This window comes from Bos javanicus, chromosome 6 (genome assembly GCF_032452875.1).
Source record: "Bos javanicus breed banteng chromosome 6, ARS-OSU_banteng_1.0, whole genome shotgun sequence".
Taxonomy (NCBI): Eukaryota; Metazoa; Chordata; class Mammalia; order Artiodactyla; family Bovidae; genus Bos; species Bos javanicus.
Window position 1 is genome coordinate 114,856,551 of NC_083873.1, and position 26,343 is coordinate 114,882,893.

General features: G+C 56.6%; 1 protein-coding gene across 2 annotated transcripts; it reads left to right on the top strand.

Moving 5' to 3' along the window:
- The first annotated feature begins 1,687 nt into the window (after positions 1-1,687).
- Positions 1,688-26,343, top strand: TRMT44 (tRNA methyltransferase 44 homolog). Of its 2 annotated transcripts, XM_061420948.1 has the most exons (12): positions 1,688-2,381; positions 4,530-4,644; positions 7,154-7,373; positions 8,716-8,784; positions 9,866-9,973; positions 10,702-10,773; positions 14,770-14,876; positions 16,226-16,409; positions 18,505-18,919; positions 20,340-20,456; positions 22,731-23,018; positions 25,638-25,723. In XM_061420948.1, exons 1-11 carry the CDS (start codon positions 1,739-1,741, stop codon positions 22,994-22,996), a joined length of 2,316 nt encoding a protein of 771 aa, XP_061276932.1. In that variant the 5' UTR covers positions 1,688-1,738; the 3' UTR covers positions 22,997-23,018; positions 25,638-25,723. The 2 variants fall into 2 exon arrangements, with proteins under 2 accessions (XP_061276932.1, XP_061276933.1); XM_061420949.1 differs by lacking the exon at positions 22,731-23,018 and having other exon boundaries at positions 1,689-2,381; positions 25,638-26,343.

Here is a 26,343-nt window from a genome sequence, read left to right on the forward strand (position 1 = left end):
ATAAACTGATTAAAATCAAATGGGACCAAGATGGCAAACAGGACTAGACCTTGATCCTGAATCAGCAAGTGAAATGACTGTTAAAAGACCAAGGAGTGGGTGATGGTCCAAATCCAGGAAATCTCCACCGCCCTTCCCCAAAATAGTTGGAATAGTCCTCCAACTCGTTAGCATATGAAATTACCCAGCCTATAAAAACTAACCATGCCACATTTCATGGCCACCTTTGCCTTCTGTGATGGCCCACACTCTGTGGAGTCTGCTTCTCTCTGTATCTGAATAAATCCACTTCTTACCTATCACTTTGTCTCTCATTGAATTAATCCCGTGATGAGACATCAAGAACCTGAGCTTCATGAGGTCCTGAAACCATGTACTGTGGGTTTTGGCTGGGTTTGAGTCTCAGCCATGTGGGTTCAAGTCCCAGTCTGAGGTAAACAGTTTCAGTCACCAGATTCTACAGACCGTGAAGGTGATGTTCGCCTACACTGGCAGTAGCTTCCCTTTTCTGCTCCTCTTTGGACACAGCGTTTCCCTCGTGGGTCAGACAGTAAGAGTCTGCCTGCAACACAGGAGATCAGTTTGACCTCTGGGCAAAGATCCTCTGCAGAAGGGAATGGCTACCCACTCCAGTATTCTTGCCTGGAGAATTCCAAGACAGAGGAGCCTAGAGGGCCACAGTCCATGTGGTTGCAGTCAGATGCAACTGAGCGACTAACAGTCTCACTTGGGGACAGGCGGGTGACAGCTGACCACCTGTCCTAATAAACACCACAGGGCAGCACTCAGATGCAGGAATGCATCGGCTGCAACTTTCTGACACAAGAAAGCAAGGCCAGAGTGAAATACAGACGCAGGAGCTCTCATAAGAGGACTAATCCTGAACATTCACAAACATGGGCTCCTTGACGTTGATCAGGAACCAATATGGACACAACCAGATTCCAGACACAGGAATAATTTTAATGATTCCATAAATACACCACAGCCAGAATTCTCCAAAAGTCAACTTGGGTCACGTTACTGTCGGCACCAACACCGTTGAATGTGCCCCCCGTTCAGTCACTGGGGGTACACACACTCAGTTCACACACTCAGTTGTGTCCTACTCTTTGAGACCCCATGGACTGCAGCACACCAGGCCTCCCTGTCCATCACTGACTCCCAGAGTTTACTCAAACTCATGTGCATGAGTCAGTGATGCCATCCAACCATTTCATCCTCTGTAGTCCCCTTCTCCTCCCGCCTTCAATCTTTCCCAGCATCAAGTCTTTTCAAATGAGTCAGTTCTCTGCATCAGGTGGCCGAAGTATTAAAGCTCCAGCTTCAGCATCAGTCCTTCCAATGAATATTCAGGACTGATTTCCTTTAGGATGGACTGGTTGGATCTCCTTGCAGTCCAAGGGACTCTCCAGAGTCTTCTCCCAACACCACAGTTCAAAAGCATCAATTCTTGGCCGCTCAGCTTTTTTTATGGTCCGACTCTCACATCCCTACATGGTTACGGAGAAAACCACAGCTTTGACTAGGAGGACCTTTGAGCAAACGTTATATTCCTCAGCTCAGAACTCTCCACCAGAACCACGCGCCAAGAAACTCAAAACAAGAGAAGCGATGGGTCCGCCATTTTCCCTCTCACTTCCGGTCCCCAGCGCCCCGCCCCGTGACGCAAAAGGGCCGCACCAGGCCATTGCGTCATCGCCGCGCGCCGCTTGAGCCCGGGAGCCTAGGGTTGGTCATGGCTGAGGTTGGTAGGGTTGCGGTGAGCGACCCGGGTTCGCGGCTGCTCCCGGGCGGCTTTTGGGCGGCGGTGGCCGTGTGGGTGGAGAGGCCGCAGGTGGCCAACAAGCGGCTGTGTGGCGTCCGCCTGGAGGCCCGGCGGAGCGTCTCCTTGCCCCAGACCGGGCACACCCACCCAGGGCCCACTGCAGGCCCCGAGCCCGAGAGGCTTGCGGAGGCGGGGGGATGTGGGCCCGACGCGGGGCCGGGACCCGTCTGGCGTTCCCTCGACGCGGGCCCGGGGCCTGGACCGACAGCGAGCCCCGATCAGGGCCGCCAGCAGGCCCAGGGCCGGCGCCAGCCAGAGGAGGAGCCCGGGGAAGCCGCCGCCGCGACTCAGCTCTCAGGGACCCCCGGGCAACCCGGCAAGGCTGCAGCCCGGGAGGGCGACCTCCCCGCCGCCGACCTGGGTGCTCTCTGGGACGTCTTCGCTCAGAGCCTCGCCGGCGACAATCGAGAGGTGCTAGCCTTCCTCACCCGCTCCGGGGCAGGATCGCCGCCAGAGGGTCGGCGCGAGCTCGACTTGGTGCTCAGAACCGTCATCCCCAAAACGAACCTGCATTGCCCGCTTCGTGGTCCGAGAAGAGAAATGGTCGTGCAAGGTATAAAGAGTGTGTTTCCGATAGTGGCAATTTGTCAAGAGATTCCCCACAGAGGCAGGCACAAGTTACGGTGGCAGGGATGGGTTTTAATTGGTGATAGGATGTCAGGCGCTGGAGTGGGAAATGGCAACGTCCTCTCCAGGATCCTTGCCTGGGAATCCCCGTGGACAGAGGAGTCTGGCGGGCTATACAGCCCATGGGGGTCTCAAAGAGTCAGACACCGATTGAGCAACTGAGAAGGCGCAGGCTTGTCATGGTAGGGAGGAGAGTCCAGCGTGAACCTAACTCCACTCTGCTTAGTGCACGAAGTGATGGGGGTGTTTTCCAGGGAGAGTGAAAGAAGAGAATGGGGCAGTGTTGTGAGGGAGGCTAAAGATTAACAAAAAGCAGGAAAGGTGGGGGATAGGTCATGCAGAGCCAACCGGGGGTTTGCTAACTGGTGCTTTCTGAAGTTAGGTCCTCCCCTCCCACAGAAGCTGGGGTCATAGCAACCCCATCTTCAGGTATGGGCTGGAACAGTCTGTTCTTCTGTTAGCCTTGCGTTTTCCCAAGTGGGCACTTCAGGGGGCCCAGCGTCACGCTCAGGATGTGGCCTTGAGTTCTTGGGAGCAGTGACAGTGTTTGTTCCCGCCTTCATGGGCCATGGCTGAACCCTAGAGACAGAGGAGCATGCCTAGAGTTTGGTCCAGGAGAGCATCTTTGGCAGGGGATGTGACTGGGTTAAAAAGCAGTCAGTAAGTGAAAAGGACTAAAGGCACCTATTCTGCCTGTTTCCTCATGACGGCCTTGTTGTCCTTCAGTTACTAAGCCTTGTCCGACTCTTTGCCACCCCATGGACTGCGGCATGCCAGTCTCCTCTGACCTCCACTGTCTCCCGGAGTTTGCTCAAATTCATATGCCCTAGGGAGGCTGTAGATTGTTTATGGAGGGGGCACGTAGAAATGTGGATCCTTAACACAGAGGATGGGGTTGTTGACTGGAGTGTTGTCTGGAAGGCTTGGGGGAGAAGGTGAAGGAGGGCGGGACGATGAGCGGTCAGGAGGCGTCCAGTAGTGAAAGGCATGAGGAAAACGGCCTCCCTGCGCGCCAGAGCCGGCGGCCGCGCCGGATCCTTTTCGGGCTTCGAGCCTCTGTGGCCTCTCCTGCTGCTGCATCGCCTCTGCCTCTAGCTGGACACACTTCTCAGCTTTCTGGCGCCCCGCGCAATCCAGGGTGCCCTCTTTCTCTCCGCAGGCCCACACCGTAACCCTGGCCCATGTGTGGGTCCCTTCCGCTGCGTAACACTGTGTGGCCACAGGCTCTGGGGTTAGGGTGTGGGCTGCTCTGGACGCGGCTCTGTCCAGAAGCCGTGATGCTGAGCCGCTGGTGGGTGCATACCTCTACCCCCGCCCCCCAGTACTGCTGGCCTCTTCCCAGGTGTCCCCTCATCCTGGAGACCCTCTCTAATCCTGATGATCACACTTTGTTTAGGAGCCCTCGGCTTTCAGCACCTTTTACAGTTCTGCTTTTGAACTGTGGTGTTGGAGAAGACTCTTGAGAGTCCCTTGGACTGCAAGGAGATCCAACCAGTCCATCCTAAAGGAAATCAGTCCTGAATATTCATTGGAAGGACTGATGCTGAAGCTGAAACTCCAAGACTTTGGCCACCTGATGCGAAGAACTGACTCATTGGAAAAGAACCTGATGCTGGGAGAGATTGAAGGCAGGAGGAGAAGGGGACAACAGAGGATGAGATGGTTGGATGGCATCACCAATTCAATGAACATGAGTTTGAACAAGCTCCGGGAGTTGGTGATGAACAGGGAGGCCTGGTGTGCTACAGTCCATGGGGTCACAAAGAGTCGGACCCGACTGACAGACTTGAGCTGAACTCTCCCGGCCTGTGGTATGAGCACATCCATGCTCACAAGGCCTTCAGACGTGGATGTCTGCATGCTCACATGGGTCTCAGTGAAGAGCGGGGCAGGCTAGGCGTGGAGATACAGCCATGACCAGGATAGTCACTGTGGTCAGTCAAGTGGGGAAAAGCCCTGGGGGTTGAAGGCACAGTGATGGGGGTGGATTCAGCGCTGTGCTTTTAAGACCACTTCCAGTGAGCCCCTGAACTACGCAGTTTGAATTGATCATCCCTATCTTCTTTCTCCCCAGATGTCCTCAGTGGAGCTGTAACTTTTTTACCTTTGGAAGAGGATGATGAAGGGAATTTAAAGGTTAAGATGAGCAACGTGTATCAAATTCAGCTCAGTCATAGCGAAGGAGAATGGTAAGTACTGGATAACTGATTCCTCTTTCTCAATGATCTCTGGTTTCAAGCAGTGATTTCTTTGGGCAGCTGAAAGATTCTAGGTCCCCAAGAAGCTACAGGGACTCGCCCTCAGGCAGATCGGGTTTGTGGGCTCTGCTCTCTGGTCGATGTTTTACCCTGATGCATCCTGGTGGGCCCAGCCTGGCTGGAGTCTTTGGCCCCTACTTTCCGGGTAGCCTTCATGCTTCACAGCACCTGGTTCTAGTACCGAATTCAAATAAACACAATCCTTCTGTTGTTTTGTTATGTCTCACACCTTGGTGACGGGGGTAGGCGGAAGCATCCTTTTGTGTTTCCTGCTGAGGCTCACGTGGTCTTAGACGTAGTGAGCATTCAGTGATGTTTTATTCTAAACACAGCCGTTTAATCTGTTCCCTTAAATCCACATGGTGTTTGGCCCTGTCCGGAAAGTATGAAATTTGGTTTACTTCCACTTGGTACTTTTTAAATGGAAAAGTCAGAAGAGAGGGAGATCACGTGTTGCTCTTCTGCTCTTTTCCTGGAGATCTGCATGGGTCCCTTTTTCCCCGACAGCCCTTGGAGCGTGTCTGTTTAACCGTGAGCTGTGCGCGTGGTTTCACGAAGAGCCCAGGGCACAGTGGGAGAGCTGGGGTTGGGCGTCTTATAGACGTGGGCCCTCCCAGCAGTGTGACCTTGGGAGTGTTGTGGCTGACCCTGACCCTTCTCACCTCTGAAACAGGTCTAATACTTTGTGAGCCCCTGGGGAGGGGGCTGGGCCAGGCCTCCCAGGGACCTGGTGGAGGTCAGACACTGGGTGGGATGCCCAGGTTCTGCCCCGGCGGGGAGCCTCCTGACGGGTGTTAAATGTTCCCTGAGGGCCCCTTCCTCTCCACTGGAGAGTGTGGGCAGACCCGTGGGGAGAGCCGTGTGTGCCCCTGGGGGTTGCCTGGAGAGTGCTCATGCAGGCGCCGGGGGGTGAGCCCTGGAGCCCACTGTCCGCCGGCCCCGGTGGGGAAGCCGGCCTGGGGCCTGGCTGCGGCAGGCGCCCAGTGCGGCTGACGTGGTGAAATCCGTCCCCGTCCTCCACGAGCTCTGAGTGCTCGGCTGGCCACCCCACGCCGTTACCGGCTGATGCTTCCCGTTGCTGCCCCGCTGGGCACGGGTCACGGTGGGGCTGGATGTGCCCTTCTCAGTGGAGCGTGGATGGACTTTGGTGGCCGCCTTCGTGGGGCCGGCACTCCTGGTCAGTGCCTCGTTTCAGCAGGATTTGTGGTCTCCCCACCATGTGGTCGCACTGGGCCCCAGGGGTCAGCAAGGCCCAGAGACAGGTGGATGCACTAAGGCCAGTGCTGCCAATCGCAGAGGTAGAGGAGTCCCCTCGTTGACCAGGGCAGGGCTGTGCCCATTGTACCAGCGTGGGCAGGGGATGACCCCGAGGCCTGAGCAGGTGAGCGGTAGTGTGGCCCCGGGGTCACATGGGAAAGAGCACGAGGCCCAGGAAGAGCAGGGGAAGGGCCCGAGTGAGTCCAGAAGGATCGCTTCCGAAGGGCAGGGAGGAGAAGCGGGCAGCCAGGCCTGCTCCGCCCCTCCCCGCCTGGTGACACGCACCTGGTTCTTATGAGAGTGAGCTGTGTCCTCTGACGTGCCTGGTGGCAAAAGCCTGACAGGACAGATCACCAGACAGGCTGCATGACAGCGCAGCTCTCCCCAGCCGGGGACCCCTTGCCGGGCCTCCCCTCCCACCGGCCTACCCTGCGCCCACCCACCCAGCTGCCTGTGCGTCTGCTCCTTCTTGGGGGCCCCCACTGAACACCACCTCCTTTACCGTAGCCCGACAATCCTGACACTTGTCCCCTGAATGGCGCTGCCCGGATCACAGTCCCAGAGGGTATGTTGTCCTGACGCGCGTCCTCAGGAGCGAGCACCTGCCCTGGCCAGGTGCTACTGGGGCCGGGTCACCGGCGAGCTGGACAGACCGGGCCGAGCCGCCCTGCATGCTGCTGGCGGAGGACGTGCAGGGGTCCGCATGCACTGGGAGCCCCAGCGACTGCCTGCATGTCCTCAGTTTGGTGACTGAGTATCACCTTTCTGGCCAGGAAATACTTGGTGAACCAGATCTGTGTATCTAGGTTGCCCGTGTGAAATGTATAAAACCTAGAAAAATTAAACCGCGGGCACGCGAGAATCTGGCTGGTTAGCATGTGAGTGGGATGTGAGAGGAGCCTTGTCGTTCAGCCCTCCTTCCAGCGGGCTTTGTTAAGATATGTAAACGCACATTTAACAACAGTTGCAAAAGAGGAGGAATTCTTTTTGCTTTTTAAATGTGTTTTTCTCTAGAGGATGAAAATTCTGTAGCTAGTTGGAGATTGTTTTGTGTTTTGGGTACAATATTTGGTAATGATAGATAGCTACCTTAACTTCTGTCTTCTTTTGGTAAATAAATGTAGAGTTTAAAAACAAGACCTGAAACCAGCTCTGCTTATTCATATTTCTCTTATTTTCAAAGGTTCATATCTGTTTTAATTTTCTGTCCAGAACGATGGCATTCAGACGGCACTGTGTATCCCAAACCCACCTGGCTTGGAGAAGAGCTGCTGGCCAGGTTGGCCAGGTGGTGTGTGGAGAGCAGGCAGAGTGGGTTCAAAAGCACCCTGTCCCTCGTCTCCATCATGAAGTACAGCGCGGCTTACCAGGCGCTTAAAGAGAAGTACAAGGACATGGCCAAGGTGATTCTGGGGAGAGGCGTCTGGCCCCACCCCCACTTAAAAGAGGGGACGCACCAGACGACTCCAGCTAACGTCGCTTTTCCTGTGTGCCTTCCAGTTTCACAGAGACACAGATGTTAAGTCAAAATATACCCACCTGTGGCCCCCTGTTACAGCCTGTACTTTGACATACTAAACCATAAACACATTGGCAATTATGTTATGGAAAAGAATTATTTTTTTGGCATGTTATTTTTTTTTTTCAAGACAACAAAAGGGAAGTCTTTTTAGTTAAAAATAATTGAATATTAAATTAATTACTGCTGCTGCTGCTGCTGCTAAGTCGCTTCAGTCGTGTCCGACTCTGTGCGACCCCATAGACGGCAGCCCACCAGGCTCTGCCGTCCCTGGGATTCTCCAGGCAAGGACACTGGAGTGGGTTGCCATTTCCTTCTCTAATGCATGAAAGTGAAAAGGGAAAGTGAAGTCGCTCAGTGACTTCTCGACCCCATGGACTGCAGCCTACCAGGCTCCTCTGTCCATGGCATTTTCCAGGCAAGAGCACTGGAGTGGCTGCCATCGCCTTCTCCTTAGTATGCTGTTGCTGCATAACAAAGCATCTCCGAGTCTCAGGCTTGAGCAGTACCCGCTCATTCCTGGGGGATCACCCTCTGGTCCCGGGCTGGCTGACCTCACTGTGCCCCCCTCTTCCCTCCCAGGTCCTGGCCTAGTAGTCCTTCATTATCCTGCTATTTAGAACCTTCATGGAGGCACTCCTTTCTTCTTCCAACTTTTTAAATTGTCCTTGGTGAGATGGTGCGTGTGAACTGTCTAATCCTCTAGACTGGAAACAGAAATCTAGACTTTTAACATTGGCCATTGGTTTCTTTCTCATCTGCAAGACACCTGTTCTGCACATTACTGGTATTACAGTGAGACCTCACACTTGCACAGCCAGCATTTTCCAGGTTCAAGGAACCTGATGGGCATCCTGCATGGTCATTAGGTCATAATCTTTATCCCTGCTTTATAAATAGGGAGATGGGGACAAAACAGCTGAGGGACACTCTTGGCGAATGACAGCAAGACACCAACAGACCACAGGCTGGAGCTCTGACCCCTGTCCCCATGACCCCGCCCCTTGGCTTCCTTGACACCCCCACCCCTCGATTCCTTGTTTATCAGACTCAGTCTTTGAGGGTGGGGGGTGCAGGTAGCGTAGCTGAGCCTTTTTTTTTGATGTCCAGTGGCCTCGTCTAAGTGTCTTTATTCTGAAATCTTGCTTTGGACTCCATTGCTCTCCATGTGTCCTGGTACACACAGATACGGTGAAAATTTACAGATGCTCTTGATAATTTTGTAGGTGTGGCCTGAAGTCACTGACCCTGAGAAGTTTGTATATGAAGATGTGGCTATTGCTGCCTACCTGCTGGTAAGACTGTGTGTGACCTGAGTGGGTGGAAGGGTAGAGGGTTGCCTGCGGCAGCTCAGGGTTTTTATAGTTCTGTTTGTCAAGGTTGGGCTTCCCTGATAGCTCGGTTGGTAAAGAATCTGCCTGCAATGCAGGAGACCCTGGTTCAATCCCTGGGTTGGGAAGATTTCCCTGGAGAAGAGAAAGGCCACCCACTCCAGTATTCTTGGGCTTCCCTTGTGGCTCAGCTGGTAAAAAATCCACTTGCAATGCGGGAGACCTGGGTTCAATCCCTGGGTTGGGAAGATCCCCTGGAGAAGGGAAAGGCTGCCCACTCCAGTATTCATGGAGAATTTCATGGACTGTATAGTCCGTGGGGTCACAAAGAGTTGGACACAACTGAGTGATTTTCACTTGTCAAGGTTGGATACACGTGTAATTTTTTTTTAAGTTTTACATGGCGCTTTTGTGTGAATGTAGAACAAGTTTGGATTGTGAACCAACAGGAATTCGACTTTTTCCAAATTACTAGTCAACACGGAGACGCCAGCTGGCGTTGGGGAGCCCTTGGGGGCCCATCTGATGAGCTCCTGCCTTCCACCCTCACAGCAGGTGACTCAGGTTTGCGGCCTTCCTGGCCAGCTCACTGACCACCTGGACTTGGGCACACCCTTTAGCTTGACAGTCTGGGTTTCCTTATCTATGAAATATCTAGAAATGACTAGACTATCTCTGAATTCCTTTCAACTGTAATTCTCTCAATCTTAGAAGTAATAAGGCCTCTCAAAGTGTACAAAACCAGAAGAACTTAAACAAGTCTGGAAGGAACTAACAGTGATGTGTAAAACTTGCCCAGAGCTGACCGCGCACGCGTGGGCTCGGGGTGGGAGACGAGGAGGTCCGGTGCGCACGCCACCTCGGGTGATCGGTGGGCCATCCCCACCTCCCTCTGCTCACCTGGGCGACGCCTGTGTGGGGCCCCGGCCCCGGAGGCCTCTCCGCCTCTCCTGGGAGGGCACTGCAGTCTCACGTGGCCTTGTGTGTGAATTACTCCGGGGCAGAGCGCACCACAGACTGACCTTGTTTTTCCTGTTGACTTTAGATCCTCTGGGAGGAAGAGAGAGCCGAACGGGGAGAGACCGCCCGGCAGTCCTTCGTGGACCTCGGCTGTGGGAACGGCCTCCTGGTCCACATCTTGAGCAGCGAGGGGGTAAAGCACGCTGGGGGCTGTCTTTAGACCTTTCTAGGGCGTCTTCACATCCAGCACGAGGCCTTGCTCTACCGGCGCAACCTGGGTTTGGAGGCGGCTGGGCTGTCAGAGGTGCAGTGGCTGTTGGTGACGCCGTCGAGGAGGTAGCCTGTCCACGGGAGTGTGAGGCAGCCGCCTCGCTGGACGAGAAGAGGGTCCTCGGGGACAGGCGGCCTGCGGATGACACCCTTTCAGCAGCAGGGGTGTTCTTTTTGGTGCTTTCTTTGTAAAACCCAGCATTTCAAGGTGTGGGGAGGGGTAAGGGGCGAGGGCAGCTCTGCTCTCGAGGAGCCTGGGGTCTAGCTCAGAGGACGGGCCAGCGCCCGTGGACTGAACACACGTGTGAAACTGTGATGCTCAGTTCTGCAGCCATTCTCTTGGTTGTGAAGCAGAGGCCGTGAGAACTGGGAGCTGCCCTGGCCCCAGGAGAGGTTCCGGGCACACGGGGCAGTGCCCACTGCCCCCTGCCCCCGGGGCTGCGAGTGAGCCTGGCGGTGTCTCCTGGCCTTGCCTCACGAAGGCGCCGTAGCCGGGGTTGTGTCTGGGCCCCGGGCCGAAAGCGTCTGTTTCTCAGCAGCTCAGGGTCCTGCGCCTCTCAGGGAGTGGTCCCTGCAGCGTTTGATTTGTTCTCTCTCGTTTCTAATGACATTCCCTCCTTAACCTTTGGTTCCTGAAATTCATCGTTTCAGCATCCGGGCCGAGGGATAGACGTCCGAAGAAGAAAAATCTGGGACATGTACGGACCCCAGACCCGCCTAGAGGTACTGGCTCTGTCCCTTCGCTTGACTTCAGCAGCCGCTCCCCGGTGCGGTTGTTTCCAGGAGAGAGTCTGTGTGGGGGGCCAGTCAGAGGTGCCAGTAACGCAGCAGTCCACACTCGGCTTGCTGCTCGGAGGCTTAAACGGAGGACACGCCCTTAGACTTCCCTGCCTCCGGTTATACTGAAGGGAGGACGCCCCCTTAGACTTCCCTGCCTCCGATTATAATGAAGAGAGGACGTCCCCTTAGACTTCCCTGCCTCCGGTTATATTGAAAGAGGGACACTGACTTTAGACCTTCCCTGCCTCCGGTTATACTGAAGGGAGGGTGCTGGCCTCCGGAGTGAAGGTGCTGTCTTGGCCCCGGGTCTTCTGTGGCTGCTTTGGGGGCATCCATTCTGGAGCCTGCCGCAGGCTGCAGCTGAAACATTCCTTTGGCAGTGGGTGCCCTCCCTGCAGGGACTGGGTCAGGGCTGGGGGCAGCATGGGTACTCTTGCTCTGAGCAGGGTGGCCAAGAGAGGCCTCTAGGTAGGGACAAGTTGTCAGGGAGTCAGAGGAAGGGAGCACAGAGGTGCAGGCAGGGCTGGGCTGCGGATGTGCGGATGTCTCGTGGAGACAGCATGACGGCTTCCAGCTCTCTGGCGGCCAGGTCTCAGCTGTGGCCGCAGAGCTGCAGTCAGCCCCACCGAGGTCCGGAGCAGGTCCAAGCTGTCAGACAGGGAGGTCACTCGGGGGCAGGCAGGTGGGAATCTCCCCCACAGCACCCGCCTGGCAGGTCTGGGCTCCAGCGTTTCCCAGCCTTGGCCTCTCATCCAGACCTCCAGGTCAGCAAGGGAGTGCCTGGCCCTGGGGCTCCGTCCTTGGCTCTGGAGTGCCGTGGGGGCTTCTGCTGCCCAGATGCCCACATCGCCTCCAGGCCCTCGTCCCCGAGCTGATAAGATGCGTGGCATGAGGACAGGATGCTGACTGACAAGTGGGAGAAGCGTTTACTTTTCAGTGTGGAGGATGTCAGGGACCTGTAGAAGTGGAGAGAAGCTTGTAGTAAATCCCGGAAACTCAGGGGCCAGCTCAGCAGTGGTTCTTCTGCCTCATCCCCTCCCCCATAACCCCAGCATTAGCCTCACTGTGTTTGAAACAAATCTCCCAATATATTATTTCACCTGTGAATAGGAAACAAAGTTTTCAAGGCTCTATTTTCTCTTCGCCTTTCTTTTAAAGTTGAGAGTAGTGTTGCCAAAAATGAAAAAGGTTGGAGGAAGTGACATAGATTGCAGCTGCCCGACACCTCTTTACTTGCTCAGGTTTCATTATATATTTACACTCTGCTTTATGATACGAGGGTTTGCACTTGCTCATACAGTCAAACAGGGCTTCCCTGATGGCTCAGTGGGCAAAGAATCTCCCTGCTCTGCAAGAGACGAAGGTTTGACCCCAAGGTCAAGATCCCCTGGAGGAGGGCACGGCAACCCACTCCAGGATTCTTGCCTGAAGAACCCCATGGACAGAGGAGCCTGGGAGGCTACAGTCCATGGGGTCGCAAAGAATCAGACACGACTTAGCAACAGGGATGTGTTCATACATTACAACAGGAGAACATCTCAAAAGCCTCAGGTTTGAAGAGCTCCGGTAAAGCGGGGACGGACTCCTGCTGGGGTGGCCCTGCAGATACATACACGGACCACGTATTCTTACACAGGTCGTGAAGTTGGGCTCTGAATTCAATACGAGGCTGATGATCAAAGCTAAGGGAGTAACATGGTTGATTTCACAATCCCATGTGTCCCAGGTGAGGAAGCAAGATAACTTCTTCACGTGGGAAGTTCAGATAGCAGTTGAGTAGGCTGCCTGTTCAAGTCCTGTCTCTGTGGGGGCTGGCTGGCATGCTGTGCCCCTTGCAGGACAGGTAGAGGATTCTACTTCTTTTTTGACTTTGGGGGCCTCTTTTTTCAAGTTGAAGTATGAAAGTGTTAGTTGCTCAGTCATGTCTGACTCTTTGCAACCCGTGGGCTGTAGCCCACCAGGCTCCTCTGTCCATGGGATTCTCCAGGCAAGAATACTGGAGTGGGTAGCTACTGCCTTCTCCAGGGGATCTTCCCAAGCCAGGGATCGAACCCCGGTCTCCTGCATTGCAGGCAGATTCTTTACTGTCTGAGTCTCCAGGGAAGTGGTAACGTTGGGTTAGTTTCTTTTGTATAGCAAAGGGATTCGGTTATTCCTGGTATGTTTTCCACGTCCTGTTCCGTTATGGCTTACTGCAGGGTGCTGAGTGTGGGTGCCGCAGGGCCGTGTTGCTTCTCTGCTGTGTGCACAGTGGTCTGTACATGCTAATCCCAAACCATAACTTACTGCTCCCCCCACCCCGTTCCCCTTTGGTAACCATAAGTTTGCTTGCTGTGTCCATGAGTCTCTCGGTTTTGGAAATAAGTTCATTTATGTTGTATTTTAGGTACTACATGTAAGTGGTCCCACCTGATGTTTGTTTTTATCTGACTTGCTGCACTGACTATGATAATTTCAAGTTCCATTCATGTTGCCGTAAATGGCATTATTTCAGTCTTTTTATATTATTAGCTATTAGCTAATGCCCCATTGTGTGTGTGTGTGTGTGTGTGCGCGCGTGTGCGTCCATACACAAGTGCTCAGCGCTTGTCTGTTTCCTAGTGAACAAGTGATCTCCATGAACAGATGCAGTCTGGACATTCAGAGGCCAAGTCTGCGATACAGCTCTTTTTTTTCTGATGCCTCATTTGATTGTAAGCTAGAGATGGTTAAGGAAAAAACATGTGCTTTTGATAACAGCAGTGTGATGATCACAAAATGTCTTAATTTTGTTTGTAAAACTCTGTTTCAAAAGAATTATTGCAGTTTTCTATATTCAAATTTTCAGTTAAAGCTTTTTGCTGAAACAGGTGGGGCTTTGCTTGCTTGCCTTGGGGGCTGCGTTCTTCAGTTTTAAAATTAGGAGGATTTTGAGTGGCTGTATAGACTCTTTTGTCTCTCCAGTTCTTACTGACAGATTAATTATTGAGACTGTTGACTTTAGTAATTAATGAAGTAATTAATGAAGGCCTGCTAATTAACTAGCAGAAGGGATAGATGTTCACTGAAAGTTCTTCAGTCATAAAAACAAGCTGTTCCCAGCTTAAGCACAGAAATCGTCCCAGTGGTGACCATGCTTGTTGCATGGGTAAAAAAGCTTGCTGTCGGAGTGTTCACACAAGATCGTATTTTAGTAGCAAAGGCTGGTGTACACTGTGTCTATAAATTCTTCCTGTGCTTTCTCTTTTCATTGATGCGCTTCAGACTGTGGGTTGACTGACTGTCGAGGTTGTGTAAATGCATCAGGCTATGCGTCACGTCAGCCTCAGACCTCCCTGCTTTCCGCTCACTCTGCAGGCCATTTCTTGCTCCCGTGTGTGCATTCCTGCTAAGTCGCTTCAGTCGTGTCCGACTCTTGCAACCCTGTGAACTGCAGCCCTCCAGACTGCTCTGTCCTGGGGATCGTCCAAGCAAGAATGCTGCAGCGGGGTGGCGTTTCCTCCTCTGGAGCTCTTCCCGACCCAGGGGTCAAGCCCACGTGTTGTCCATCTCTTGCGTTGGCAGGCAGGTTCTTTACAGTTAGCGCCACCTGGGAAGCCTTCCCTGCTTCCATCTACTGCCAAAAGTAAAGCAGTTCTCATGTCCCCCATCTCCTTCATGTAAAAAGGGTGTTTTTAATTATGAGCAGCTGATGCGCACTCAGAAGGATGGTGTTCACTCCTCGGGTAATGATGCTCAAAGTTGCCATTTCCCATGCCCTCAGGCGGGTCTGGGCTGGGCACACGCCTTCCTCACTCCTGGCCCAGCTTTTTACCTTCTGCAGGTGAAGACCCACAGCCCCAAGGGGCTGAGACCTGCTCCGGGCAGCTGTGGTTCTGCAGGGGGCTGCAGCCTTTGTCTTCTCCCATGCTCTGCTTTCATGGACTAGACGTTCAGTCTTGTTCTGCGTCTTTCTTTTAGGAAAGTGCAATCACACCAAACGATAAGAGCCTTTTCCCTGACGTCGACTGGCTCATCGGTAACCATTCTGATGAGCTGACGCCATGGATACCAGTCATCGCAGCCAGGTGAGCTGGTGGGCCTGTTGGCACCATGGTGGCTGGGGATGTCCCGTTGCCTCAGTCTCGCTGTCCAGACCCATAGCTTCTGGCTGCTCGTGGCTGTTGAGCACTTAAATGTGGCTAGTTCACCTTGTCGAGATGATGGCATACTGCTGCTGCTGCTGCTAAGTCGCTTCAGTCGTGTCCGACTCTGTGCGACCCCACAGACGGCAGCCCACCAGGCTCCTCCGTCCCTGGGATTCTCCAGGCAAGAACACTGGAGTGGGTTGCCATGTTGGCTGTATTTAAATTTAAAAACATAAAGTAACGTGAGTGGCTCACACGTTCACGTTGTATTTTTGTTGTGATTCGTTCTATCGTGTTTGTACCCAGTGTTGCGATGTTTTTTCCTGGGACGTTTTCTCATGCAGGAGGGGTGCCTGTCGTTATGAAGACGCTCTGCGGGGTCAGCTGATGTACAGTGTTGGTTTCAGGTGTACAGTGTGGCGATTGAAAACTCACTGGTTGAACTCTGTAGTTATCATAAAATATATGATAGAAAATATATAAATATAGAATGCTGCTGCTAAGTCGCTTCAGTCGTGTCCGACTCTGTGCGACCCCATAGACGGCAGCCCACCAGGCTCCCCCGTCCCTGGGATTCTCCAGGCAAGAACACTGGAGCGGGTTGCCATTTCCTTCTCCATAAATATAGATTATTTTATATCGTAAACTATCATGAAATGCTGTGCTGCCCAGCGTATCCTGTGTCTCGTTTAGCTTACAGAGTCGTCTGGATCTCTTTTCTCCCCCACCCCTGCCTTGCTCCCCCCGCCAACCCCTGCTTTCCCCATGGTGACCACTGCTTCATTCTGTACATCTGTCAGTCTGCTTCTTTGTTACTTTCTGCTTCTGTTACCGGTTTTTTTTTGATTCAGCATACAAGTGATAGCACACAGTATTTGTCTTTGTCTGTCCGACTTTATTTCACGAAGCGTAATATGGACTTTTTAAGAATAGCATAGGCCCAGCAGCAAATCGTGACCTTGTGGTGCCTGCCTCTGAGATCCGTGTCCACAGCCGCAGTCTCCAAGTGCATCAGGAAGTGTCAGGTTCCAGCTGATGATCACAACTGCAATAGAGAAAATATTAAGTAATTACACTCATATTTTATTGAAAAGGTACTGTGCTACGTTGTTTCTAGCATTTAACTGAGGAAAGCTGGGATTCCTTTTTTTATATAAAAAGCGCCGTTAGCCAGGAGCACACCATCCGCATTTTGCCCCACACACCACCGCCGTGCGGCTCTCCACGGCATTTTCCTCACCGAGCCTGTTCGGGACTTTGAGCGTCCGTGTCGCCGGTTGTCTCTGAAGGTCTTCCTACGACTGCCGCTTCTTCGTCCTGCCCTGCTGCTTCTTTGACTTCATCGGGAAGTTCCAGCGGACGCAGAGCAGCAAGACGCAGTACCGAGGGTACCTGGACTTCATCACCGAGGTGGGCTCGGCCTGCGGCTTCCACGTGGAGGAAGACTGTCTTCGGATCCCTTCCACCAAGCGGGTGTGTGCCGGCCACCAGGGCTGTCCTCTGCGGGCATGTGTGGCATTTAGATGGAAAGCGTGGGGCCGTCCTGGTCACAGACCTGTAGACGAGTTGGTGATGCCCAGAGGTGTGGGTTCTGACCGGCGGCCCCCAGCATGGCGCTGGCGGCTTCCGGGGCTCACTGCGTGCCTGTGGTCCCTCCCGCACAGGCATTCTGGACCCCTGTCTCCAGGCCAGTGGCCCCCGCAGGAGCCCTCGCCTGGTCCCCATCTCCTCCCCAGAGGCGGCGACTGGCCCTTGGGCACCTCCCAGAGTCAAGTCAGCTTAGCTTTGGTTTGTGGGCTTGGTGCTGCCGGAGGTTGAACGCTTTAAGTTCTGACTTCAGTTCAGTTCAGTTGCTCAGTTGTGTCTGACTCTTTGCAACACCATGGACTTAGACTCCCAAATAATGGGCTGAAATTGCTTCCAAACTTCAGAATGATTTCAACTTTTCTCTTTAAAAGCCTCATTAATTCAGATTTACTTGAAATGAATTTGTCCAGGGAGATATTGACCCTTGCACTGCCTGTCACCCTGCCAGATGGTCGGGGCTGACCTGCTCACCACTCAGGGGGCTTGAACCTCTGGGAGTCAGGGCAAGTGTTGACATCGGATTTATGTTAACCTCTGATCACTTTCTTCCGTGAGACTCTAGGTTGTCAGTGCTTTTAAAAAAATACGCGCACACAAAAGCCCGTTACCCAGATCTCATCTTCACGGCCTGACAGCGGTGAAAGGTGGAGATGGAGCTTAACTCGAGCCCTGCCACTTGATGTAAGCGCACTCAGGGCCGGCACAGGCGCTGCCAGCCCGGGAGGAGCAGCAGCCCCCAGGCGGTGCTGGGCTCCTCAGTCGGCTTCAGGCGCACCACTGCTGTCGCTGCTCAGAATCATTTTGGAAACGTCCTTTAGCACTCACCTTAGAGCCTTCGTGTCATCCTGTCAAATGCCCTCTATCTTGGCAAGTCACAGCCTTCTGAGGTTGGAATTGAATTTGGCTAGCGTTTGGGCTTCCCAGTTGGCGCCAGAGGTAAAAGAACCCTCCTGGCAATGCAGAAGACATGAGAGACCCAGGTTCGATCCCTGGGTCGGAAAGATCCCCTGGAGAAGGAAACGGCCACCCACTGCAGTGTTCTTGCCTGGAGAATTCCACGGATAGAACCTGGCGGGCTACAGTCCGTGGGGTCGCAAAAGAGTCGGACACAACTGAAGCGACTTAGCACGCAAGCACACGGAGCTTGGGTCGTGTGTGCAGGGATCCTACAGTTTGCATTTGCCGTTACTGGGAGCTGGAGACTACAGGCCCTTGGCTCAGCCTCTCCGAGCCTCAGTTTTCATATAGATTGTCTGGTTCGGGGGTTGGATGCAAGCATCGGTGTCCACAGGCAGCAGCCGTTAATCAAGGACTGAACACGGGTCCGGTGCTCTCACTCCACGCACACGGAGGTCGTCCCCTGCCCGGGGTGGCACAGTCAGCGGGTGGCGCGGCTGCAGAGCCGTGATGGGCTCCGATGTGACCGGAGGCACTTCCGTCAGGTTCAGGCCCGCGGAGGACTTCCAGAGACACCGTCCCCGCGGCGGCATCTGCAGACCGGGCCTCTCGCTCCAGGGCAGCCCACGTCTGGCCGCACGGGGGAGGGACGTGCCGTGTGAACAGGGCATCCATGCAGTGCCCGGCGCTCTGCTGGGGGCACACATGGTCCCCCCACCAGCGAGGCTGCCTCTCGAGGCTCTGGGGGTTCCCGTCAGGGTCTGTGTGTGGGGCGGGGGGTGCGCAGCGAGGGCTGACACAAGCAACGTGTTCAAGATGGGGCGAGACCGGTTGGCTCAGTAAAGGCGACCTTGGCCTGTATGTTTGTTAGGAGCCGTGGGAGTCTGAGTAGTGAGGTTTTCTGTGGGCTTTTGCTGTTAGTTGCTTATTTTGAGGTCACTGATGCTGGTATTCGTTTGTAAAATAAGGATTCCTGTCAACATAGGTCCCTAAGCCTTGAGGAGTTTGTTCTCCAGGATGAGAGAATTATGTGGGGAAATAGCGCTGGGACCTGTTAAAGCCCTTCTCTGCTCTCCCTGTGCAGGTCTGTCTCATCGGGAAGTCCAGGACATATCCGCCCGCCAGGGAGGCTTCCGTGGACGAGGAGAGGACCCGCTACATTAACAGCAGGCGGGGCTGTCCCGGGAGCCCCTGCAGCGGGGGTCCTGCCCTTCCGCCCCCTGGGGCGGCTCCCAGCAGCGCCCCTGGCCCCAAGGGGCATGGAGCCCTGGACGCCCGGCCCGCGCACACAGTGGAGGCTGGAGCCGGCCAGCAAGGGGCCGGAGCCCCGGCAGAAGGACTCTGGATGTCTGGATTTCAGCCCCGGGAGAAAGCTGAGCGCCTGAGGAACTGCGCCGCCCTTCCTCGAGAGTTTGTGGACCGAGTGGTTTTGCAAGTGGCGCACTTGTTGCTGGGAAAAAGTCCTGCAGGCGGGAGTGCGCAGGCCTGGAATCGAGGAGGTAACCGCCAGCCTGGGCTTCCCCCGGGTGCTGGGCAGGAGCTCCTTCCCTTGTTCTCTTCTTCAGACCGAGCTTGAAACTATATGTACATGTGTACATCTGCTTAGTCGCTCAGTCATGTCTGACTCTTTGCGACTCCATGGACTGTGGCCCGCCAGGCTCCTCTGTCCATGGGACTCTCCAGGCAAGGATACCGGAGGGGGTTGCCACTCTCTTCTCCAGGGGTCTTCCTGACCCAGGGATCGAGCCCGCGTGTCCTGCATTGCAGGCAGATTCTTTATCATCTGAGCCACCTTGAAACCGTATGGTCTTTTTAAATTAAGTATATTTTAAGGAAGCAGTGAGACTTCTCACAAGCTCGTTAGAAAACCCTCTTCCTTGTGGCTCTATTAACACACAGAACTTCGGTGCCTCAGAGGAGGGAGCTGAGGCCACGGGGAAGTCTCAGAAAACCCTCTTCCTTGTGGCTCTATTAACACACAGAACGTGGGTGCCTCAGAGGAGGGAGCTGAGGCCATGGGGAAGTCTCAGGGTCCAGAGCTCCTTGTTGTCTGTTTATTGAAATGATCCAAACAGAAAGCCAGGTTGCTGGCTGCCAGAGGTGAAAGGGAGATGTTTGTATCTGATTGCTCTCATAGGGTGAGTAGCGTGCTGGAATCTGTGGCTCTCAAAAGAGCCAGGGGGCTCCCTTTGTAGCTCAGTCGGTAAAGAATCTCCCTGCAGTGCAGGAGACCTGGGTTCAGTTGCAAAGAGTCAGGCATGACTGAGCGAGTAACACTGACTTCCTCACTTAAAGAGCCAGGGATCAAGTTATCAGGAGTGTTCAGACGGGCTGATGGAAGGCGCCTGTCGCCACTGGAGGGTTCTGTGAGGCTGCCCGGGAGCGGGGTGCTCACCCTTCGGGGAGGAGGCCAAGGCCCCGCCGTCAGTCGGGGCTGCTGCCCGCTGGCCCCATGGTTGGGCCAGACCAGTGGTGGTGAACAGCGGGTCTCCCCCGGCCCCCGGCGTGGAGGGCGTAGCCCCGAGTTTCTTCCTTCACCGCCACACCCCTCCCATCCCCCGTGTCTGTGCAGTGTGGCAGCACCATCGAGCCTGTCCCCTCCAGGGATCCCCGATCCTGTGGCTGTCTGGTCGGGAGAGCCTCTTGGGGGCCAGTTTAGGTGGCTGATTGCCAGGTAATTATGGACGAGGCCCGGGGCCTCTGAGGAGTTCTGGGGGTCAGCACCCCCTTCCTCGGGGCACCCTGCAGAGGCAGGCCAGGCTGGACAAGGAGGAAGCGGGGATGGGCTCCACGTGGGGCCTCGAAGGGCCCAGAGCCTCCAGGCCGTGCTCCATGGAGGGGCCGACTGGCCGTGTGCTGCAGAGGAGCTGCAGGCTCAATTACGGCTCTCATGTTTGGGGGCAACCCCATCTCGCACAGGGAGCCTGTCCTTGGCGGAGGTGGCCGGGGAGCTGGACCGGGAGACGCTGCAGAGGCTGAAGCGGGAGTGCGGGGGCCTGCAGACGCTGCTGAGGAATAGCCCGCAGGTGTTCCAAGGTGAGGCGTGGCCGTGCACCCCAGCGCCGGCCCTGGGGGCCCCGTCCCCTTCCCGAGGAATGACTCTGTCTGCCCTGCGCCCCCAGCTCCAGCACTGGGGGGCCCCCGTCCCCTTTCTGAGGAAGTGACTCCATCTTAGAGGAATCTGGAGCCAGAGCGTGGCTCCCTCATGTACATCTCACGCGGGGATGGTGCGTGGGTCACACCACTGTCTCTCTGATGCCCCCCAGGCTCAGCCCCACCCCGTCCAGGGTGCACCCCTTTACCCTCGGAGGGACGAGCCTGCTGGTGGGGCCTCCTGTCTTGGAGCATTTCCTGTGGCGCTCGGGTACCTGCTTTGCTTTGGCCTCTGGCTGCCTGTAGACTGGAAGCACCCCGAGCTCCCAGCCAGCCCTGCCCTGCCGCCCCCGGTTCCAGGCAAGCAGCAGGAGGGCCTGGGCCCGCAGTCTCCTCCACGCTGGCTGCGGGCTCTGCAGGGTGGGGAGCAGTCCCCGCCCTCCCTGTGGCCTGCTGGGGGTGTGTCACAGACGTGTACACGACACTAGGGCTCAGAGGAGGCCTGTTTACCTTCAGCCGCATGAGGGGCTTCTGCGGACCCCTCCGCCAGGGGGTCCGTGGTTGGTTGTGTGCACTTTCTTTTTTCTGGAAGCATCTTACAGCACACCGCAGCTGGCGTGCTCTTCACTCCTAAATACGTCGTGTGTGGCGTTAAAGTCAGTGGCGTCTCCTTCGTTGCCCTGTGTCGGGGGTGACGTCCCCGCCCAGGGAGGCCTGTCAGGGACGCTTGCACTCAGGACGCGGCATCTGTGCTGGTCGTGGCAAGCGGGACAAGGAGAAGCACGTCGGGCAGAGGGAGCAGCGTGTGGGAAGGGGCAGGGGGTGGGCGTGGTTGGGGCTGGCGGGCTGCGGCCCCGGGCCTCTGACAGGCGGGGGCAAGGTGACTCCCCTGTGACCCTGTGGAGGAGGGCCCGGCTTCCTGAGACCTCTGCACACAGGGCCCTGAGCTGAGGGGGCAGGGCCCGCGGATCCCAAGCGGGAACACGGGCAGCCATCCGAGCCCCAGGGGTGGGCGAGTGCCCCTCCCAGCCCACCTTTGTGGTCCTCCCATGGGGCCGGCGGAGAAGGCGATGGCACCCCACTCCAGTACTGTTGCCTGGAAAATCCCATGGACGGAGGAGCCTGGTGGGCTGCCGTCCATGGGGTCACGAAGAGTCGGACACGACTGAGCGACTTCACTTTCACTTTTCACTTTCGTGCATTGGAGAAGGAAATGGCAACCCACTCCAGTGTTCTTGCCTGGAGAATCCCAGGGACGGCAGAGCCTGGTGGACTGCCGTCTATGGGGTCGCACAGATTCGGACACGACTGAAGTGACTTAGCAGCAGCATGGGGCCGGGGTGGGTGGGGGGAGGCGCAGGGCTGGAGCACAACCTCCGACCCCTCCTGCAGCCCGTAAGCACCCCCAAGAGGAGCGCGCGGGTGGTCACGCCCGCGGTGCCTCTGGGTGGCCTGGCTGGCCTTCTGGGGCTGTTTTCATCTCTACTTGGACTAAGCGCTCCTGCTGCAAGCTGGGGGGGGGTGGGGGGGGGGTGGGGGGGGTGGGGGGGGCAGCCCACTGGTGAGCGGAGATGCGGGGGGCGTCCCTGCTGGCCGGGCTCTGCTGTACAGAGCTTCGGCGGCTTAAAAATCACCGTGCCGGGCGCTACTCTGCCCTCTGCTGTTCTGGCGCATTTTTGGTTTGAGTTCGTGAAATCATGTCTTTTTTCCCCCATCATAAATACACGTGTGCGTGATTGCTTTCTGTGTGGTTGGCATTGAGGGGCATATTCATTTATTTTTGGAAACACTTTTGAGTCAGAGGCCTGGGCGTTGAGTGCCAGTAAACACGCTGCTCCCAGTCACGCAACAAATATGCCTGAGCTCAGGCTTTTCTCTGTAGATTTGTTTTTTAACTAACATGGCTGGTTTTCTAGTCACGGTTACACAAGTGAGGAGGTGAAGGCAGTTTCAGACCTTTGAGTTCCGCCTGCGCTGAGCCTCTCGTGGGCCGGGCTGGAGTCCTCATCCAGCCTTGAGGATGCGGACCCAGCTGGGGAGGGCAGTCCCCAGCCCAGGGTGTCCGACGAGTTGGGGGCGGGGCTGGTCACCTGGCCGAGACAGACCCCAGAGCCGGCACTGCCGCATGCACCCCAGCACTCGGTAAATTTACCTCTGCAGAGAGTTTCTGGGGCTTTCCTGGTAGCCTAGCTGGTAAAGAATCTGCCTGCCATGCAGGAGACCCTCGTTCGATTCCTGGGTCGGGAAGATTCCACTGGAGGAGGAATAGGCTACCCACTCCAGTGTTCTTGCCTGGAGAATGCCATGGACAGAGAAGCTTGGCGGGCTACAGTCCATGGGGTCGCAAAGCATTGGACACGACTGAGCGACTAAACCACCGCAGAGAGTTTCTGGGAGACCCTCCTGCCGCTTCCTCAGGACACTTTGGTCCAGGCGACATCTGTGGTCAGAAATGGCGGAGGGGCAGAGCCGTGGGTTCGTGAGTCCGCGGGGCTCGCACTCGTGGTAGGCGATGGGCTCGGGTGGGCAGAGAGTGACCTGGCACGGCGCGTTTCCTGCCTGTGACGCCCTGAAAATCAAGGCATGTTTCCACCCGGGGAGAGGCTGCTTCTGGCCCGAGAGCTGGCTAGAGGGGCGCACACGCAGGGCACAGGCCTGCCCAGGCAGGGGGTGGGGGGCACAGAGGCGGCCGTGTCCTGGGGAATGGAGGGGCCGTCAGCCATCCCGGCCCCGGGGCGCCCTGGCCTCTGGCCTCTGCCCTCTCGGGGGCCGCCCCTCGTCCTGAGCGCCCACTCTCCCGGCCTTACGAGTCCTGGCTGGACCCCTTCTCCCGACCCTGCAGGGATGGCTCTGGAAACGCGGTCAGTGGAGGGCCTGCTGCAAGCCTGCCTGCCTGAGGGGCGGGGACCAGCCCCCTTCTGGGCTCCAGGGTCTGTCCCCGCTTTTGGTCCCAGCAAACCCCTCACAGTCTTCCCCCAAATTTCTCTCGAGCCTGTCCAGGAATGGGGGCGGGAGGCTGCCTTTCGGATGCACACTGCTGGAGTTCGGGGGCGCCTCACACCCTGTCCAGGCAGTGAGAGGCCTCCCCGTCTTTCGGATGCACACTGCTGGAGTTTGGGGGCCCTCTCACCCTGTCCAGGCAGTGAGGGGCCCCTCATCTTTCGGATGCACACTGCTGGAGTTTAGGGGTACCTTGCATCCCGTCCAGGCAGTGAGGGCCCCCCGTCTTTCGGATGCACACTGCTGGAGTTTGGGGGTGCCTCGCACCCCATCCAGGCAGTGAGGGGCCCCCGTCTTTCGGATGCACACTGCTGGAGTTCTGGGACATCTCACATCCCGTCCAGGCAGTGAGGGGCGCCCCGTCTTTTGGATGCACACTGCTGGAGTTTGGGGACATCTCACATCCTGTCCAGGCAGTGAGGGGCCCCCGTCTATCAGATGCACACTGCTGGAGTTTGGGGGCGCCTCGCTCCCCATCCAGGCAGCTAGGGGCCCCCGTCTTTCGGATGCACACTGCTGGAGTTTTGGGGTGCTTTGCATCCCGTCGAGGCAATGAGGGGCCCCTCATCTTTCGGATGCACACTGCTGGAGTTTGGGGGTGCCTTGCATCCCGTCCAGGCAGTGAGGGGCCCCTTGTCTTTCAGATGCACACTGCTGGAGTTTGGGGACATCTCACATCCTGTCCAGGCAGTGAGGGGCCCTCGTCTTTCGGATGCACACTGCTGGAGTTTTGGGGTGCTTTGCATCCCGTTGAGGCAGTGAGGGCCCCCCGTCTTTTGGATGCACACTGCTGGAGTTTGGGGGCGCCTCACCCCAGGGCTCCCCCTGCGTGCGTGGAGCCGGGGGCGCCCCGGGCACCCTGCTCTGGCCGGCCGTGTCATTCCCGGCTGCGCCAGGAGGGGCTGCTGTGGGCACACCATGAAGGCCGTGGCTTCCTGCCCGGCTCTGAGGCCAGGGAGCCAAGCTGTCTGTTCCGCCCCGCCGAGAGCAGGGCCTGCCTGGCCCTTCGTAGGTGCTTGTCGGCCGCGCCGAGGCTGAATCCCTCATTGTGTCCTCCACACACACAGGCGCCTCTGCGCGTCCTTCCTCTGGCTTCGAGGGTCAGTTTTAGTAAATCATCAGTCTCCAGAGACAGGCAGTCCCATTATTGCCATAACAGGAGGCAATCTGCAGGGGAAATTCAAGCTTTCATTCCCACTTTGAAGTTTTCCCTAGAAGTTGGGTAGCCAGATTTGTTCAGTGAGCGGCCTTTATTTCTCCCAGAGCCGTTGTGTCTCCACGTGGTTTTAGCTCTTCCAGGGGAAACCACCAGGGCTTGGCTACTTCAGCCCATTTCCGTGGGGATGTTGACTTCTTGGGACAGGGTGACGGCCATTGGAAGCCCTTGGAGCAGCTTCTGCGAGTCGGGGCACCAGCTCAGGAGGCTGCTAGGCAGTGGTCAGCTGACGGGTGCACCCCTCCCCGGGGCCTTTGAGCCGCTCAGCTCTGCGGTCACTCCGCCACCCAGCACCCGCCCCGCCACCCAGCGCCCGCCACCGGGGCTGCCTTGAGCCCCCACTTTTCTCTGGTTGTAAACCTCACCCCTGGTCTTCACCAGCCAGAAAGGACCCCACCCCGTCTCACTCCGCCTCCTGTTTGTGATGTGGCCGCGAGTCCTCGGGGCCAGGGCTGCCTCGCAGATGTCCCGATGTCCTTCCCGTATCAGGACCACGCTCGTGGTCGCCCGATCCTTAGCCCCGTCCCTCGAGCTGGTGCCTGTGCTGCCCAGCCCTCTGTGGTCACTCTGGTCTTGTCATCACCAGGGCCTCAGGCACAGGCTCCTCGCCTCTCCCCAGTCTCCCCAGGGTGTCTGGCAGCTCCTCCTGACCACCCCCAGCTCCGCGCTTCCACCCTGCCCTCCTTCCCCCTCACCCCTGCCTCCAGCTCCATTTTAGGGGGGACTGCAGGCCTCGAGCGGGTAAGGAGCTCGATCTGCCTCCACTGCCATACCTCCTGGGGGCTGTGCCCCCAGCCTGGGATCCCTGCACTCACAGAGCCCTCCCCACCCGCCCCCACTCCCCCACCCTGGGAGCCCACAGCCCGCAGCTAACTCTGCCCTGTCTCTTCTCTTTGTTCGAACCCCAGTTCTGCATGGTCGCGTGCGCATCCGTGACTGGAGGGAGGAGAGGCCGTGGAAGAAGGAGGAACCGGAGGCAAAGCGGAGGCCGTCCTCCGACACCTTCAAAACCCGCATCTGCTGGTTCTTCGCTCATCACCCGGATGGCTGCGTCCTGCCTGCGGACTGCTGCCCGTTCGCCCACGGGCCCGGGGAGCTGCGGCCGGCACCCCGCACCAAGAAGAAAAAGCCGGCTCTGTGAGGGGCCGAGCCTGAGGGCCGAGCAGGGGCTTGCGTCCTGGCCGCGGTCGAGGTCATGGGCCCCGCCTTCCTCCAGGTTCTGCCGACCATGCCCTGCAGACCCTGCGATCCTCCCCCGCCCTCCGCCCCAGTGCTGGCTTCGCTCCTGCTCTGCGTCTTTACCGCAGGCAGAGCCATGGCCTCCGGAGAAGGCAATGGCACCCCACTCCAGTACTCTTGCCTGGAAAATCCCATGGACGGAGGAGCCTGGTGGGCTGCAGTTCATGGGGTCGCGAAGAGTCAGACACGACTGAGTGACTTAGCAGCAGCAGAGCCATGGCCTCAGGTGCAGGAAGGACTTTGAGCCGGCCCTTCTCGACTCCCGAGCCCCCACCACTAGCCGCCTGGGGGCTGGCTTCCTCCTGCTCTAGGTCTTCGCCCCTCACATACTGTTGACTCTTGATTCCAGGAGAAAAAAAAAATCCTGATGATGTG